Source organism: Cryptotermes secundus, unplaced genomic scaffold, assembly GCF_002891405.2.
Source record: "Cryptotermes secundus unplaced genomic scaffold, Csec_1.0 scaffold407, whole genome shotgun sequence".
Taxonomy (NCBI): Eukaryota; Metazoa; Arthropoda; class Insecta; order Blattodea; family Kalotermitidae; genus Cryptotermes; species Cryptotermes secundus.
This window is the reverse complement of record NW_019741981.1, coordinates 1,908,982-1,924,838: the sequence shown is the minus strand read 5'-3', so window position 1 is coordinate 1,924,838 and position 15,857 is coordinate 1,908,982. Positions and strand designations below refer to the sequence as shown.

The 15,857-nt window shown below is 37.0% G+C and overlaps 3 protein-coding genes across 8 annotated transcripts in view; 1 reads left to right on the top strand and 2 right to left on the bottom strand.

Annotated features, from left to right (window-relative positions):
* The window catches only part of LOC111872904 (E3 ubiquitin-protein ligase TRIM23), a 29,369-nt gene extending 26,385 nt beyond the window's left edge, over window positions 1-2,984 (bottom strand). Inside the window, exons 1-2 of the mRNA XM_023867180.2 lie at window positions 2,659-2,984; window positions 2,408-2,570 (exon numbers count right to left, since the gene is read on the bottom strand). Coding sequence (XP_023722948.1) covers window positions 2,408-2,570; window positions 2,659-2,730 — 235 coding nt within the window. The 5' untranslated portion in view covers window positions 2,731-2,984. The remainder of the gene's footprint in view (window positions 1-2,407; window positions 2,571-2,658) is intronic.
* Window positions 2,558-9,064, top strand: LOC111872907. 2 transcript variants are annotated; one of them, XM_023867184.2, is made up of 3 exons: window positions 2,558-2,636; window positions 8,047-8,226; window positions 8,332-9,064. In XM_023867184.2, exons 2-3 carry the CDS (start codon window positions 8,066-8,068, stop codon window positions 8,618-8,620), a joined length of 450 nt encoding a protein of 149 aa, XP_023722952.1. In that variant the 5' UTR covers window positions 2,558-2,636; window positions 8,047-8,065; the 3' UTR covers window positions 8,621-9,064. The 2 variants fall into 2 exon arrangements, with proteins under 2 accessions (XP_023722952.1, XP_023722953.1); XM_023867185.2 differs by lacking the exon at window positions 2,558-2,636 and having other exon boundaries at window positions 8,022-8,226.
* Window positions 7,013-15,857, bottom strand: part of LOC111872905 (mpv17-like protein 2) — an 18,915-nt gene continuing 10,070 nt past the window's right edge. The window contains exons 3-5 of one of the 5 annotated variants that reach the window (XR_002844315.1): window positions 13,581-13,716; window positions 9,079-9,587; window positions 7,013-7,704 (exon numbers count right to left, since the gene is read on the bottom strand). Coding sequence is in view for 3 of the 5 variants with exons in the window: in XM_023867181.1 (XP_023722949.1) it covers window positions 7,109-8,015; window positions 9,079-9,362 (1,191 nt within the window). In the remaining 2 variants the exon portion in view is untranslated. Of the gene's footprint in view, window positions 8,016-9,078; window positions 9,588-13,137; window positions 13,432-13,580; window positions 13,717-15,857 lie in introns of those variants that run through there. The other 4 variants (XM_023867182.1, XM_023867181.1, XM_033754887.1 and 1 more) reach the window with 4 other exon arrangements.

Below are 15,857 nucleotides of genomic sequence, written 5' to 3'. Positions count from 1 at the left end.
GTAGGGGTGAAAGAATGCAAGGATTTGTGGAAAGTTTCAAGGACAGATACATCGTCCCAGTTAGTATCTTCATACTGATCTTCAAGTGCATTAGCAAAATGTCAGGGTGTAAAAGGAAGCGTGCTGTGTTAAGTATTCAACAGAAACTTGAAATTATCAATCAGTTGGGAAAAAGAGGTGTAGTTACACAATTAGCAATGCAATAGAGTATTGGAGCACAAACTGTTCGAGATTCGAAAAAACAAAAGTGAGAATGAGGAAGAGGTAGACAGTGCTGCTCTTAATCATTTGGAATTCCTACTAGACTATCTAGAGAGTGAAGAGAACAGTTTATTAAGTGACAAGCTAATATTACGTAGGCTTCGTACGGATATCCGTAAAGAGGAAAATGCCGCAAAAAAGCAAACGACAATATTAAATTTTTTAAGTGTTAAGTGTTGGATGTTGTTGAACACTGTGATTGAAATAACTAATTCATATTTCAGTGTAAGGTAAAAAAAGTATTAAATAGGCCACGAGATGACATAAAAATGAGGTTGAATAAATTTAAATACAGGTAGGCCTATAGTATTATGAAGGTACAGTATTACAGTATTACTTTTAATAAAATTTGTCTTAACCGGGTTTTCGATTAATCATGATTTCCGTCCCCACCATATTTCCGGATAATCAAGAGTTGAGTGTAAAATGAATGAATAGCAGAGAAAAGAATGGAAAATGAATGGGACAGTACATCAGACATCAGTACATAAAGACTTCAAGAAATCCTATGACTCTGGATAGAAGTAATATTCAACTCTGTTAATGGACCTGACACACAGCTGAAACAAGTTAAGTTAGTTAAAATGTGTTGGATTTGAGGTTCTTGTGACAGTGACTATGACAAAATTGTCTTCTCCCAAAATTGTGGCCTACTTCTGCTGGTTTCTGACCTAGTTCACTCTTCAACATGGTAATTGACTTTTCTAGTCCATAAAAGACAGGACATTTTGAGTATCCCAGTAATTATATACATATCAAAACTTAGGAGCATGGAGTATGTTAGTTAGCTGATGACAGTGAAGAATTTTCACTTTTTGCCAAATATAAAAGGGAAGACAAATCTCCAAAACTTCCATAGCTCCAATATTAACTTATCACAACTTTATGTAATTGCCAATCTTTACACCACATATCAACGGTCATTTAAAACCAAGGTTCTCAAATTCTGTGATACAACAACCCCCAAAAGAGTACATAAAATTCCGTGCCCCCCATATTCGCGCGCACACACACACACACACACACACAAAAGGTAATATTTTCCTGACTGTAGCCACATTTTTCAAGGGCAACTATCTTACTGCCCTGCTGGCTTGTCAGACATGTTTGCGGATACAACTATAGTTTAAATAATTCTTGAGCACTCAGCAACTTCTTTTAAAATAGAGCACAACTCCTTTGGGGTCATGGCCCACAATATGAGAAACTATGAGTTATACTAGTCCATTCTTCTTTATTAAGCAAAATTTTAATGGATGAGTTTACGTGGAAATAACACATATGAGGACTATTTGGGAAGCAATCTCCGATGAGCTGTTAACAAAACAAGCAATGAGACAAACAACTTGTATTATAGTCACATACAGAAAAAGTACATAATACTTAAGATACTTCTCAATGTAGTCACCGCTGGAACTGAGGCACTTGTATCAAGAAATAAGTATCTGTATGCCTGTGTTTAAGAAGTCTGCTGCCTGTGAGCTCAGCCACAGTTTGTATTGCAACTGGAAGTTGTCTTACCACCCTCCTTACAGAATTGGTGGAGATCACAACACTTCAACAACAATGAGATGATAGGTGTCAAGAAAATGGCTGTGTTCACAGGTGGCAGACATCTTTGACATGGACATACAAAAACTTATTCCTTGATACGACAAGTGCCTGAATTCTGGAGGTGACTACGTTGAGAAGTAGCTTAAGTATGTATGTATTTTTTGTATATAATACGTTTTCTCTCATTGCTTTTTGTTAACAGATCACAGGATGTTACTTCCCGAATAGACCTCATATGATAAGATTTGTAACTAAATAAAGGATGAATTCAGAAATGCTAATAAGTGCCGAAAATGTTATAAGTATTTTCGCATAAAACAGTATTAAAATCTGTGAAAATAATTTATTTCAAGGCAACAGGCTAGTGTGGATTCAACAGTGCATTCCAGTTATTCACTCCTGCAATGTGAAAGCTCATTTTATAAACGAGAAAATAGGAACTGATAGTGAGATTGTGTCTGAGAGCAGGAGGTAACTTTTTCCGTCATTCGTATATTTATTAATGATGTGCACCAGAATTCACAACCTCAAATTTGGAATATTTCGACCATCACTGTTTAAATACGTTATTTCATTTGTTATAGCAACATACCAACTGGTGTGGGTTGTCTGTCAAAGGGGCATTGCACCGCATTGTCTCTCAGAGGAAGACGAAGCAAACAGGCATGGCATACTGTATGGCCACAATACAAAAGTCGAGGAACTTTATCGCCTTGAAGCCCAAAGACATCTTCACACACACGGCATTCCAGTACCTGCCGACAGTACAACAATTCTTTGTATATCCTTTCTTCACTGTCATTCACGCTACAAGAGCTGTCGTAAGTACGTCTCTCTACTCACATTAGCTTTACTATTTGGTTTAACAGGTCGAAAGAATGTATATGAATTAAAGTGGTCTATTTCACCCGCCATCTTCCTCTTCAATTTCCTACTAACTGCACAAGAGCTAACAAACTTCCTGACCTTCCTGACATATTGGCTGCTTTCAATAATCAGCTAATAGACTATCACGGAGTGGACACTATGTTAACTCAAATCAACTATCCGTGATCCTGTAACTCTGTGAACCAACTCCCGCCACGAGAAATTAAAACAAATACAAAATCAGCAAATAGACTATCACGGAGTAGCAAACAGGTACATGAAAATGGACTATACATGGCACTATAACTTTACGAACCAATGATTGTCTAGAGAAATAAAAATCCGTGCAGCACGTACCGTGCTAGCCACCAAATGCGCGTAATTTTCAACCTACTTCTGGCATGATGCTCTGGAGGGAAATTCAAACATTCGGAGTGAACGCAATAAGCCATAGGCTGCATTTGGCTCATGTAAATGCACTATGCGTCTACAGTATTGAAGTGTATTACTATCCTGTACTACTTTTACGGAGAATAACCTATTATTGCCCTTAGAAATGATGATTTTCTGTTTAACATCATCTTCCAGGGCTAATCCATTCTTCTTTTAAAACATTTTGCTTGGTAAAGTTACACTAATATCTGCCAACCAAAAAACTTTTTCCTTAGAATGTGAATACAATTGGTGCTTAATTTTTTGTCAGCACCTCCATTTGCCATGTGATTTTTTAATTACCATCCTAAGAAAGCCATCATTATAAGCATTTATTCACCAGTTATTTTTAATAGCTCTGAGTTACGTACATTGACCTTATTTGTTCCTCTGCTCAGCCATTATTGTCTAATGAAAACAATATGAACCATCAATCGCATCAAATATCACACTCCTCTCCATCCCTTTCCTCATACCAAAATGTGTCATTTCTGTTTACATATTACTCCATGATGAATTGTGTCCAAACAATATTGTGTTCATGAACCAGTCAAAATTCTATTTATGGGGCATGATGAATGGCTTTTAAAAATAGGAACAGAATATAAACATGCTTAAAAAATTAGCAAAAATCACCCTTACCAAAGCAGGATTCAAATGACACTAATGCTCTTAACCATGAACCATTATTAACAATACAGGGATCTACAGCATGTTCAATTACTAGGAGAGAAGGTGCATCTTATTTCGCACAACTACAATATGTGGAAAGCATATCATAATGAATTTAATCCTCAAATCAATTCTAAACCACTATTATCTTTGGTTGGAAATACAATGGTTTATGTCTGTTCCAAGGACACCTTATAGCTTCTTAATTAACTGTTTGTACTTGAAGCAGTTTAACGAAGAACAAACTATTCTTCTTTACCACTTTCTCATTCTTTTCACCTGCAGACCTGCAACAAGTACTGTTATAAAACCATCAGCAGGGATTGAGAAATCTCAACATACATTTAAGGTTTTCAAGTTATTAGTACTTACTTACTTAATCATGGAGCTGAGCCCTTCTGGAGGAGCCGCCAATTCTGCAGCTACTCAAGAATTTCCTAGCATTTTATGGAACCTGAAGGTTCACTACCATGTTCACAAGAGCCCTCCACTGGTCTCTATCCTGAGCCAGAACAATCCAATCAATACCTTTCCATCCTATCTCTCTCTATTCTAATATTGTCAACCAACCTACTCCATGGTCTTCCCTGTGGTCTCTTTCCTTCTGGCTTTCCCACCAATATCCTATACGCATTCCTCATCTCCCCCATTCGTGCTACATGACCTGCCAACCTCATCCTCCTTGACTTAATCATTCTAATTATACTTGGAGATGACTAAAAGTTATTAAGCTCCTCATTATGCAGTTTTCTCCAGCCTCCTGTGACTTCATCTCTCTTCGGTCAAAATATTCTCCTCAGTCTATGTTCCTCCCTTAATGTCAGAGACCAAGTTTCACGCCCATACAGAACCACAGGCAAAATTAGTTTTGTATATTCTAATTTTTATGTTTTTGGACAGCAGATGAGAAGACAAAAGGTTCTGGACTGAATGGTAGCAAGCATTAAGAGTTCAATCGCCTCATCTGTTATCGTTGTTCCTAAATATCTGAACTGTGCCATATTTTCAAAACATCTGTTTCCTATTTTTATGTCATGAGTCTGCCCTGCATTTTGGTGATGAGACAGTAACATATACTTAATTTTCTGTGTTTATTTCTAGACCAACCTCTTTACTTGCGTCAATTAAAGTTTGTGTCTTTTTCTTTATGGCATCTACATTATCACCCAGTAGATTCACATCATCAGCGTAGACCAACAGCTGATGTGTCCCATTTAATTTCAGTCCCACCTGGTTTCCCTGGACCTTCCTAATCGCATATTCTAAGGCAAAGTTGAAAAGGAGTGGCAATAAAGCATCTCCTTGTTTTAGACCATTCTGAATAGGAAATTTATCAGACAAATGTTTACCTACAAGGACTTTACTATATGTTCCGTTTAAACACATTTTAATCAACGTAACTAGTTTCACAGATATCCCAAACTCTATTAGATTATTGTACAACGCTTCCTTCTTAACTGAATCATAAGCTTTCTTGAAGTCTATGAATAGCTGATGTACTGTCTCATCGTACTCAAGTTATTTGTACAAGTGGTGTAATTTTTATACATGATACATCTTGCACAGTCTCTTAACTAGATAACATTAACACAATATCCATTACAGAAATTATGAATTACCAAAATTATGAATAATGTTGGTTTGGTAGAATCAAAAGGAACAGAATTTATTGCATGCTACACAACTTTCATAGGCCTACGAAAAGGATGTAGTAGAACATTATGTAGAATAGGTTGTAATACAAATACTTGTTTCCAATATAAGTATAACATATAAGTATATGTATATGTAATATAAGTATAACATGTATTCCATGTTACATGTGAGTTCATGAAATGCAACTTTATACTAATCTGATCACTTAAGTTAGACAAAATTTCAATTAACAGCATTTACATTTATTTCAAATACTATTCGAGTAAAATTATAAAATACGATTAAGTGAAAGAGTTTTTGTTTTAAATATATCAAGAGCCCTACAAACAACTTCAGCAGTTGACACATCTTACCAGACAATTATCACTTGAAGGGCAGACACTGTACACTAAGAAGCCCCTGATATACCAAGTAGGGCTGTTAGTTTTCAAAAGGAAGGCCAGAATTTAGAACCAAGGTGAGTATGGAACAGTGTTTCAAGGTTATACTTTGACTCTGAGTCCCACCCAGCCTCCTATCCAAAGGGTACTGGGGGCTTTTTCCCCAGGGGGTAAAGCAGCAGGAGTTGACCACTCATCTCCATCTAGTGCCAAGGTCAAGAAAGGTGGAGCTATATCTCCACTCCCCCATGTGTCTTCAAGGCACAGGGCATCACTAATTAAGCATGGAGACACCTTTGCGTTACACACGATATTCAATTTTAAGTATTCTGAAGAATAAGCACACACGCAATGGACATGGTGAAAGAAACAAAGGCTACAAATGCAGGATGTGTTTCAGTTGGCATCAGTAGAGGTAACAGAATTCCAAACAGTGGAAGCACATTCAATCTTAGATATTACTGGAGTAATATATATATATATATATGAGAAAGTTATGCTGTGAACTAGACCTAGCAAGCTAAAGCACTGAGAAAAGATACAGGTAACATGATTACAGTTGCAGAAATGAAGTACAGAATCCAGAAATACTACCACGTAGCTAGTAGAGCGAATAATAATAATAATAACAACAACAACAATAATAATAATAATAATAATAATAATAATAACAATAACAATAAAGGTACAGCTATCCTTGTAACAGGCTGTGGAGGTCCATAGGTTTGTGAGATGTTGATGCTCTCACATTTCCTAGACATTTGGTTCACAGATGATGGTGAGGTTGTCTGCCTTAGGTAGGCCACACACCGGCATGCGTTAAGACATGTAACAGTCAAGATATGATGTGTGTGACATAACGCAAAGAAAGGAGCACAGCTGAAATGAATGAGATTATGAAAACTGCCACACACTGCTCTGAGTCATGATGCTGACATCAGCTTCATGCTGCAGACAAATGCAGCAAGACTCAGCGTGTTCCTTTTCTGTGCATCAAGACTCAGACATGAGTACTCAAGGAACGGCACCAGTGTATGTTATCAACATGAGTGAAGAGCAAATAAATATTAAAATAGTGCAGAGAGTTGAGAAATTCCTGGTAATATCTGATTATTCGTCCCCGGGCCACTCAAACATGGAGGAGGTTGATAAAGCTTGGCATGCAGTTTCAAAAGAAGTAAACATACATGTTAAATGAACTGATTAATTTTATTTTAATGAGGTAATGACTGAATTAAATATTATACACAATGAGCATAAGCTTGTTTCATACAAGTCTGCTCTCACTAACATGCTGAAGTGTACTTGTTCTGCCAATGAAGAGCTACATTTTGTTTCATAAAGTAAGAACACAAATGGTTCCTCATTTCAACAGCCTCAGTAGTTGCTCTTCTGCAGCAGGGCTGCAAGTTTTGGAATACAGATTCACAACTGCCTTTGTCATGGTCATCATCATCTTCACCTAGACTCTGCTTGTTAAATAAGCCGTCCTTTAACCTGATGAAATTATGGAGGACACAGATTGCCCGTATTATAGCATCTGTTTTATTTGGTTTACAGGCTATAGCCTTTTCAAGAATTCTGAACTTTGAGGCAAGCATGCCGAAAGCACACTCTACACTTTTTCGAGCTCTGCTAATTCTATAGTTGAAACTCCTTCTTTCATTTGTGAGTTCTCTGCGAGGATAGGGCCTCATAATGTGTCTCTGCAATGGAAATGCTTCATCACCCACGAAAAAATATGGAAATGGAGTACAGCCATCTTCATCTGCAGGAAGTTTCTTAGGGTCAGGTATATTCAGCGTTCCTTGCTGAAGATTCCTACCAAAAGCTGAGTTTAGCAGGACACCACCATCACTATTTCGACCATAATCACCAACATCTATGGAAATAAATAGTCCATCTGCATCAACTACAGCTAGTAGGACAATGGAGAAATAAGCACTTTTATTGGGGCACTGAATACGGATATGTTTTCCATCTATCGAGCCAGTGCAGTTCGGTATATTCCAGAGCTCCAAATATCTATCAGAAATAGTTCTCCACAACTCTTCTGATGGAACTGGCATAAATTCAGGCTGTAACACAGTCCATATTGCAGAACATACATCTTCCACAATTTTACCTATCGTTGTTTCACCTCTTTTAAACTGAAAGCTTAAGCATCTAAAGCTGTTTCCAGTAGCTAAGTACCTGAAAACATAAACATGCATTTTTATTACAGTTAACTCTTGCAAAGAAAAATGGAGGAGCTTCAGAAACTGCTGAGCCAGATATTTAAGACAGACTCCTGTCAGTGGTTCTGCTGCCACACCCAGGAAGCAACACTACCTAGCAAAATACTTGGCCTTTGTGACTCCATTTATGAAGTCATGAAAGTTGGGCAACATGTTTCTTATTTTAGGTGGGTGGAGGATTTTATAATTGAGTTACTTCTTTACTTGCTTTCATTATACTTTCTTACACAACCATCATTAATGAATTTTCAAAGTGAATGATTTAATTCTAGGCAGCTGGGATCTATGGAGATTCCTTCATTAACAGAGGAGATTTTCCCAACAGTAGAATGCCCTGTATCTCCCACCACCACAGAAATACAGAATGTGAGCGACCATGAAGAAATACAACAGCTACCTCCACCACGCAGAATTCGCAAAAAAAGGGAAAGATCCAAAGTGGATATTGATGAGGTTTTCACCTCATACCCAGAAACGAAAGCGAACAGGATACCTGTAGAAGAGCTCGACAATCCAGACCTTTGCTTTTTCAAAAGCCTTTTGTCAAATGTTGCCAAATGAACACCTGCCCAGAAGAGCGCATTCAAACTATTTCTTCAACAAAACTTACATGACATATTATACAGCTCAACCACTGATTTTCAAAATGTGAGTAATATGAATCAGGCTGGCCCTTCCACTTCCCTTTATCACTATTTAAATGTGAGTCAGTCCGGCTCTTCTTCAGGTTTTTGTACGCCATTGCCCTCCCCACGTGAGGGAAGTGTAGCTGGATGTTTTGAACCTAGTTATTAGATGTGAATTGCCACCATGTCATTGAAAACTGTAGCCTTTTCTAGGTTAACGTACTCAAAATTTTGGACAATTAAAATTAAATATTATAATAATATAATTACAATATTATTATCACAGTGAAACAATTCACTCAATTCTAATGAACATTTAAAATAAGTATGCACAATTTGGTGCACATGTATTGTGATTTCTTTCTTATACACGTAATTAATGCTAACACTTACCTTAATGTTATAAGTAACCGTTCATCAGCACTAATAGCTTTCCTATAATTTGTATCCTGCTTCCTCAATAGTGGCGAAACTCTCTGAAGAAGTTCCTTATAGGATTCTGGGGACATTCGATAATAAGACTGGAATTTCACAGGATCATTTAACAAGTCACGTGCTAAAACGTATGCACCACGTTGAGCACACGACTCATTAAAGTCACAAATCCACTTCCTTTTCTTTCTTCTGCGTAATTTAAGCCACATGTACATTAAAATATCTTCCTCACTGGACGTCATGTTATCAACTAGAGAAGATGTGCTAAGACACACACATGTGCTACTTTGGTGTGCAGACTCGAGTCTGAATCATGAATGAAGCGAGACTGTGTCTTTTGTCTCATGTCTTGAAACTTGTCTTCGACACAGCTGGTGTCCAGCCACCTTTTACCCCCAGGAAGATTTCTGGTACTCACTTCTGCTAGAGGCTGAGTCAACCACAGGTTCATGGAAGGATTAGGTCAACTGAAAAATCCAATGATATCGGGAATCAAATCATCGATCTTCCAGCTTGTAGCACAGTGCCCCAACCAAGTACTCTACCAAATGTCCCATAATAATGATGATGATGATACCACCACCAACAACAATAATAATAATAATAATAATTCAATTCTTTATTGTTTATGTGCTGAGTCAACAGCTACAAAGCCAATTACAGACACAGCACAGTGTAGATACAAGTAATTACATTATGAACAAACACAACATAAAGTCAAAAACAAATTACAGGAAAATACTGGAAGAAAAACATATTAATGCAGAGAAGTAAACAAACGAACAAATAAACGAAGATGAGGGGAGGTAACAAGAACTACATAACACAGAACATTGGGATTGTGAACAAATAATATTAACAATTTTAGGTTGTTGAATACAAATGTCATTCAGAGAAAAGGCTCCAATTGCAAATATGTCAAGATCTTTACCCAAAATTTTGGCAGCATACACGCACCGAGCAGATGGGCAGTGTTTATTACATGGACAAACACCAAATAATGAGAAATCCCTAAGATTGCTGGGAGGAACAAGAAAGCTAACATTTTCCAAAAGGGAGGTGCAGGATTAAGACCATGATAGACCAAAAAAAAAAAAAAGTGCATCAAGGTCATTTTTCCATTTATGTAAAGAATGCAGACTTAATTTCTCTAAGGCAACAGCATAAGTATATGGAACATGAGGGGAAAACAATAAAAACAGATGGACACAAACTTATGCTGAATGTGATCAAGCTTATTGACATCTGTGGATGTGATGACAGTCCAAACTTCTGAGGCATATTCCAACTTGGACCTTACTAAAGTAAAGTACAGTATATACAAACACTCCAGGGAGCAAAATCTGTAGGGTATGGAGTGTATAAGGCCTAAAAGCCTTATATATTCAGAAAATGCGTAATCAACATGACCGTGAAAAATGTAACTTTGAATCAAAGAAAACACCTAGGTCCTTAATACTGCTGGTGTGTGTAATGGTAGCATGACAAAGCTGATACTTGTAACTTAGAAAATTTGTTTTCCTGATGAATGACAACATACATTTTAGAAATATTAAGTCTCATGGATTGCACCAGTCACTCACAGAATTAATGTCAGATTGGAGTAAGTGGCAATCAAGTGGTGAGTTGATGAGGTGAAAAATTTTGAGATGGTCGGAAAAAAATTAGAAGTTTACCATAGTCAATAAAGTTGCACAGATCATTTATGAATACAATGAAAAGTCCCAGAATAAAGACTTGTGACACACTGCATGTTACTTGAAAAGGCAGGGACAGAGTGCCAGGAATGCGAACCCGAGACTGTCTATTGGTTAAGTAACTGCAAAGTCAGCTAACATAAGCAACAGAGAATCCAAAAGAGCTTAAGTTAAGCAAGAGCATATTATGAAGAACAAGGTCAAAAACATTTAAAAAATCAGTCTGACACTGACTGCAGACAACAGGAGTCAAATATCAAGAAATGTCATCAAACTTGTAACTGTAGATTTAGTTCTGGTGAAGCCATGTTGATTGGGATTAAATTTTGCATAATGCGAAACACCATCATGAATAATGAATTCAAACAATTTAGAGAAATTACTGAGAATATAAATGGGTCTGTAGTTGCTCACAGTGGCATGATCACCTCTTTCAAATATTGGTACAATAGAAGCTTCTTTCCTTGCAGCAGGCAAAAACTGCTTGGTCTGGCTCAAGTTAAATACATGTCTAAGAATAGGAACAAAAATACCTGAACAACCTTTTATGATAAAACCTGGGATATTGTCAAGTCCAAAAGATTTGGAAGGTATTATTCTCTTAATGGCTTTGCAGACATCCACATCAGAAATAGGGGTAAGGGATAAACATTCAGAAGGTTGTGAGGGAGGAGGAAAGTCCATACAGCAATGGTTATTACAACCAAATTGAAAGTGCTTTGCAAAAACATCAACAACTGCAGTGGGCTGTAGGTGTGTACCATCAGAATTTAGCTGAATGGAGCACAATCTAGGTTTTCTGAAAGTGGATACATATTTCCAGAAATGTTGGGGCTGTGACTTTAAATTGTTGTCAATTGATTTCAACCACCTAAGCCTGTTGGACTTGATGGTATTTTTAACGAGTTTTCAGTAAAAGACAAATATGTGGTAAAAGTAATCAGAAAGCTTCTTTTTAAAACGATGGTGGAAATAATTTTTCTTCAATATGTAATACCTTAAGGTATAGGAAAACCAAGGAGGGAATTTGGACTTGCAACTATAGCCACGAGGAACTGCTTGCTCCATGGCACCTCTGAGAGCAGCACTGAGGCTGGCAACTGCTACATCAACAGAAGAAGTTTCATACACACTTGACCAATCATACATAAATAGAATGCTATAAAACAAAGTGTAGTTGTCTGCTGTGAAAATTTGATAACTGAACTCACAATTTAAATTATTATTAACATGAGGCAAATAGACATCAATACTCAAAGGAGGGTGAAATGTATCAGGCCTGACCAATCCAGGGTCAGCAGGAACAGACTTCAGATCAGTGAAATTTGCAAAGCCTGTCAAGACTGTGTAAGTTCACTGTCCCATCTTATGCAAGACATGCCTCATCTATTAACCTGCAAATGAACACAAGGCTATTTACATACTGATGACCCAGTCATCAACAGGACGCAACCCACGTTAGGCCGTCCACTGGTTGCAACTCTTGCACTCGTTGTACATGGCTGGGATACATGCCAATCTCATGTACAAGTCGTCATACAAGTTTGTGGCCCATACCAAGAATAAAGCCAACTGCTTAGTGTAGATACTAAGTTTATTATACAAGACCTAAGATTTCCTTTTCTGGTACCTCTGTCTGTGGATGGGAACTACCCATCTCCCAAAGTGACCAATCCACATTAAAAAATGTGCATGTATTATGTACATGCAAGTTTGGGTTCCACATTCCATACTGCCTCACTGCTTTGCTGGTGTTACCAGTGCACTCTCTCAGAAGTAAATGTACCAAATCTGCCATGTTTGACAAAATTCTGACATCTCCATATCAGAACAGACTCACACAATACAAGGAGAAAAGATGACTTGTTCATAGTGCCATGTAATATGAATCTATACAAAAACAATTTCAATAATACTGGACTTCGTATGTTAAATCAGTTGCCACAATATATTAAAGAGATACCAGTACTTTACAAGTTTAAAAAGACTTTGAAAACATTCCTACTTGATCATTGTTTCTATAGTATAGACGAGTTTCTCTTGTTTGGGGACAAATCCTAGTTCTAAACACTTGTAAACATATATTTCAAGACTAATTAACTTGTAGATTTTAATATTAGTACATGTTATAGGAATGCCTACTGCCCTGTTCTGTATTTTTTTCTTACAGGAACGAGATCAAGGGTACCAGGGTATTTGTGCCGGAAATGAAGGATCGGGTCTTGAGGCGTAAAGTGATGTCGTGTGTTAAACGATTATATCAGCTCTATTATTACAACCATCATTTTATTATTATTCTTATTTATTGTATTGTAAAGTATTTGACTTGTCCTATATCATGTATAATGATCCATGGATATGAAGTAAATAAATAAATACTGCATGAAGAGGAGGACGTCATATGATGTAAAGGTCATCAAACATCTCACAACATATCTCCATATGAGGATATAATCCTATAAGAGGTTGGTGCAGACATGGACATCACTCATGAGATGTCCTGATCCTGCTTCATCCAACCTCTCATCAAACGGGTCAAATGTTGCAACCAAACATCTCCACAGTGAAGAGATTCTTGGTAAAACTGGAAGGCATTCTGGAACTCCAGTGTTACCTAGAGTAATATACCCTTCAAAGGAACATACTCATTTTTGGAATGTTCTGTATAGCATAAACTTCTGATTTGAGATTTGAGTTGTAAAAATATGGGGTATATCTTGTACAATATTTGTTCTTATTGTGTTAAAGAAAAAATGTACTCACATTATACATTGTGTTTTATGTAAGAGAGAAACACATCATAAAGCATTGTCACAATGTTGATATACATGACACGATACTTGGAGCTCAAGAAGTAGAAGTTTATAATCTGAGTTGGTGGCCAGACTAACCAGTCAACCTGCAAAATAAAATGCAAATGTACTCACTTACCCATGTAACCCAAACAAGAGTCAAAATCTGACACACGTGATTAAGCACAGATCTTAATCCTTTATGATTTGTAACACCATACATGATATGAAACACTAATAAGAAAACTCTGCAGTAAGCAGCACTGGGATGCAAAATTTTAATGCAGGGTATTTAAAAGTACTGAATGTACGTAGGTTAGTCAATAAGTAAGTTACAAATGGATATAGAACTTAAACAACTATGAGTACTGATTTGAAAAATGCTTTTATTTCTCAACATAATCTCCCAGTACATTGAGGCACTTGTCCCATTGTTTCACAAGCCCCTGAAAACCAGCAGCATAAAATTCTTTCGACTGCTGTCGGAACCAGGTGGTGACTGGGATGACAAAGGCATACTGCTCACTGCATTCCAACCACAAGAACAAACCATAAATGCCGACTCCTACTGTAACATCCTCAGGAAACTTTGTAAGGCCATTCAACGGAAGCAACCAGGACTCCTCACCAAAGGCGTGTTGCTCCTACATGACAATGCGCGTCCCCATACTGCCAAGACAAATGAGACGCTGTGAAATTTCAGGTGGGAGTTCTCGAGCATCCTCCGTATATCCCCACCCTTGCTCCAAGCGACTTACATTTGTTCGGCCCTCTTAAACATCATCTTTCAGCTGAACATTTTCCCGACGATGAAGCTGCAGAAAGGAAGGTCACTGCCTGGTTCCGACAGCAGCCCAAAGAAATTTATGCTGCTGGTTTTCAGGGGCTTGTGAAACGATGGGACCAGTGCCTCAAAGTACATGGAGATTGAGAAATAAAATAAAAGCATTTTTCAAATCAGTACTCTTATTCGTTTAAGTTCTATATCCATCTGTAACTTACTTACTGACTTACCTATGTACTACAACAAAAAAACCTGTGAAAATCCTATATCAGTGGAAAGATATTCCTGTCCTCTACATCAGTGTTGGCCAACCTAATACATCTCGAGGGCCAAATTTAGTTTATAGAACNTCGAAATTCTGTAGGAAAAATAAGCAGCATGGAGACTCATGTATCTATGTCAAAACAAATCTAGAAGCAAAGCCTTATAACTTGTTTGAAAACTTGAATCCAGGAGAACACTTTGAGGCTGGTATGATCGAACTTATCCAGTTTAATACAATTATTATCTGTGTATATAGAACTCAAAACAGTAATATTAATATATTTATTGCAACCATAGACACAATAATTAGTAAATTAATAAACAAAGGGAGGAGCATCATTATCGTAGGTGATTTCAACATAGATTTCCTAGGAAGAAGAGTAAATCTACAACTACAGACAATGTTAAACATATGGGTTGCAAGCAATAGTTGATGTCACAATGAGAATAGGACCTAGAAGTCAAACAGCAATAGATCAAGTAATATTTAACAAGGGCTTATGGGGATACAATCTTAAGGTGAATGAAACAGGATTTTCTGACCATAAAGCACAGATACTACAATACAGATGCAGTATAAGAATAAAAAGGGGCAAGTTAGACTAAAGGAAGAATTCAGAATAGCTAGATCTTACAGGGGAGAGAATGTACAGTACTTAAACTATCTACTAGAAAAAGAGACTTGGGAGCTTGCTTTTACGCAAAATTCAGCGAATGAGGCATACAATGAATTTTTAGGTACTTTATAGTATTATTACGATATAGCTAAGCCTAAAAACCGGGTAAACACTAAACAGCAGGAAAATAAATGGGTTACCTCAGGAATAAGGGTATCAGGAAATAGACTCAGGTTTCTTAATAGTCTAACGAAAGAAGGAAATATGCCAGAAGAATTTAAAGAATACTATTGTCATTACAAAAAAATATACAACAAAGTTATTAGTGAAGCGAGAAAATTAACTAACAACATGCAAATAAGAGCATCAGGGAATACATCAAAAGCCATTTGGGACCTAGTTAAGGAGGAACTAGGTAAACAGAAAAAAGCAACGAAGAATATCGAAAGAGAATGGAGTAAATATACAGGATCCAAAAGCTATAGCCAATGTCTTTAATGAATACTATACTAGTATTGCCCAAAAGATACTGAGTGGCAATCTATTATCAAAAACCAATGAAGTTAATGTGGCAGTCCTTCTC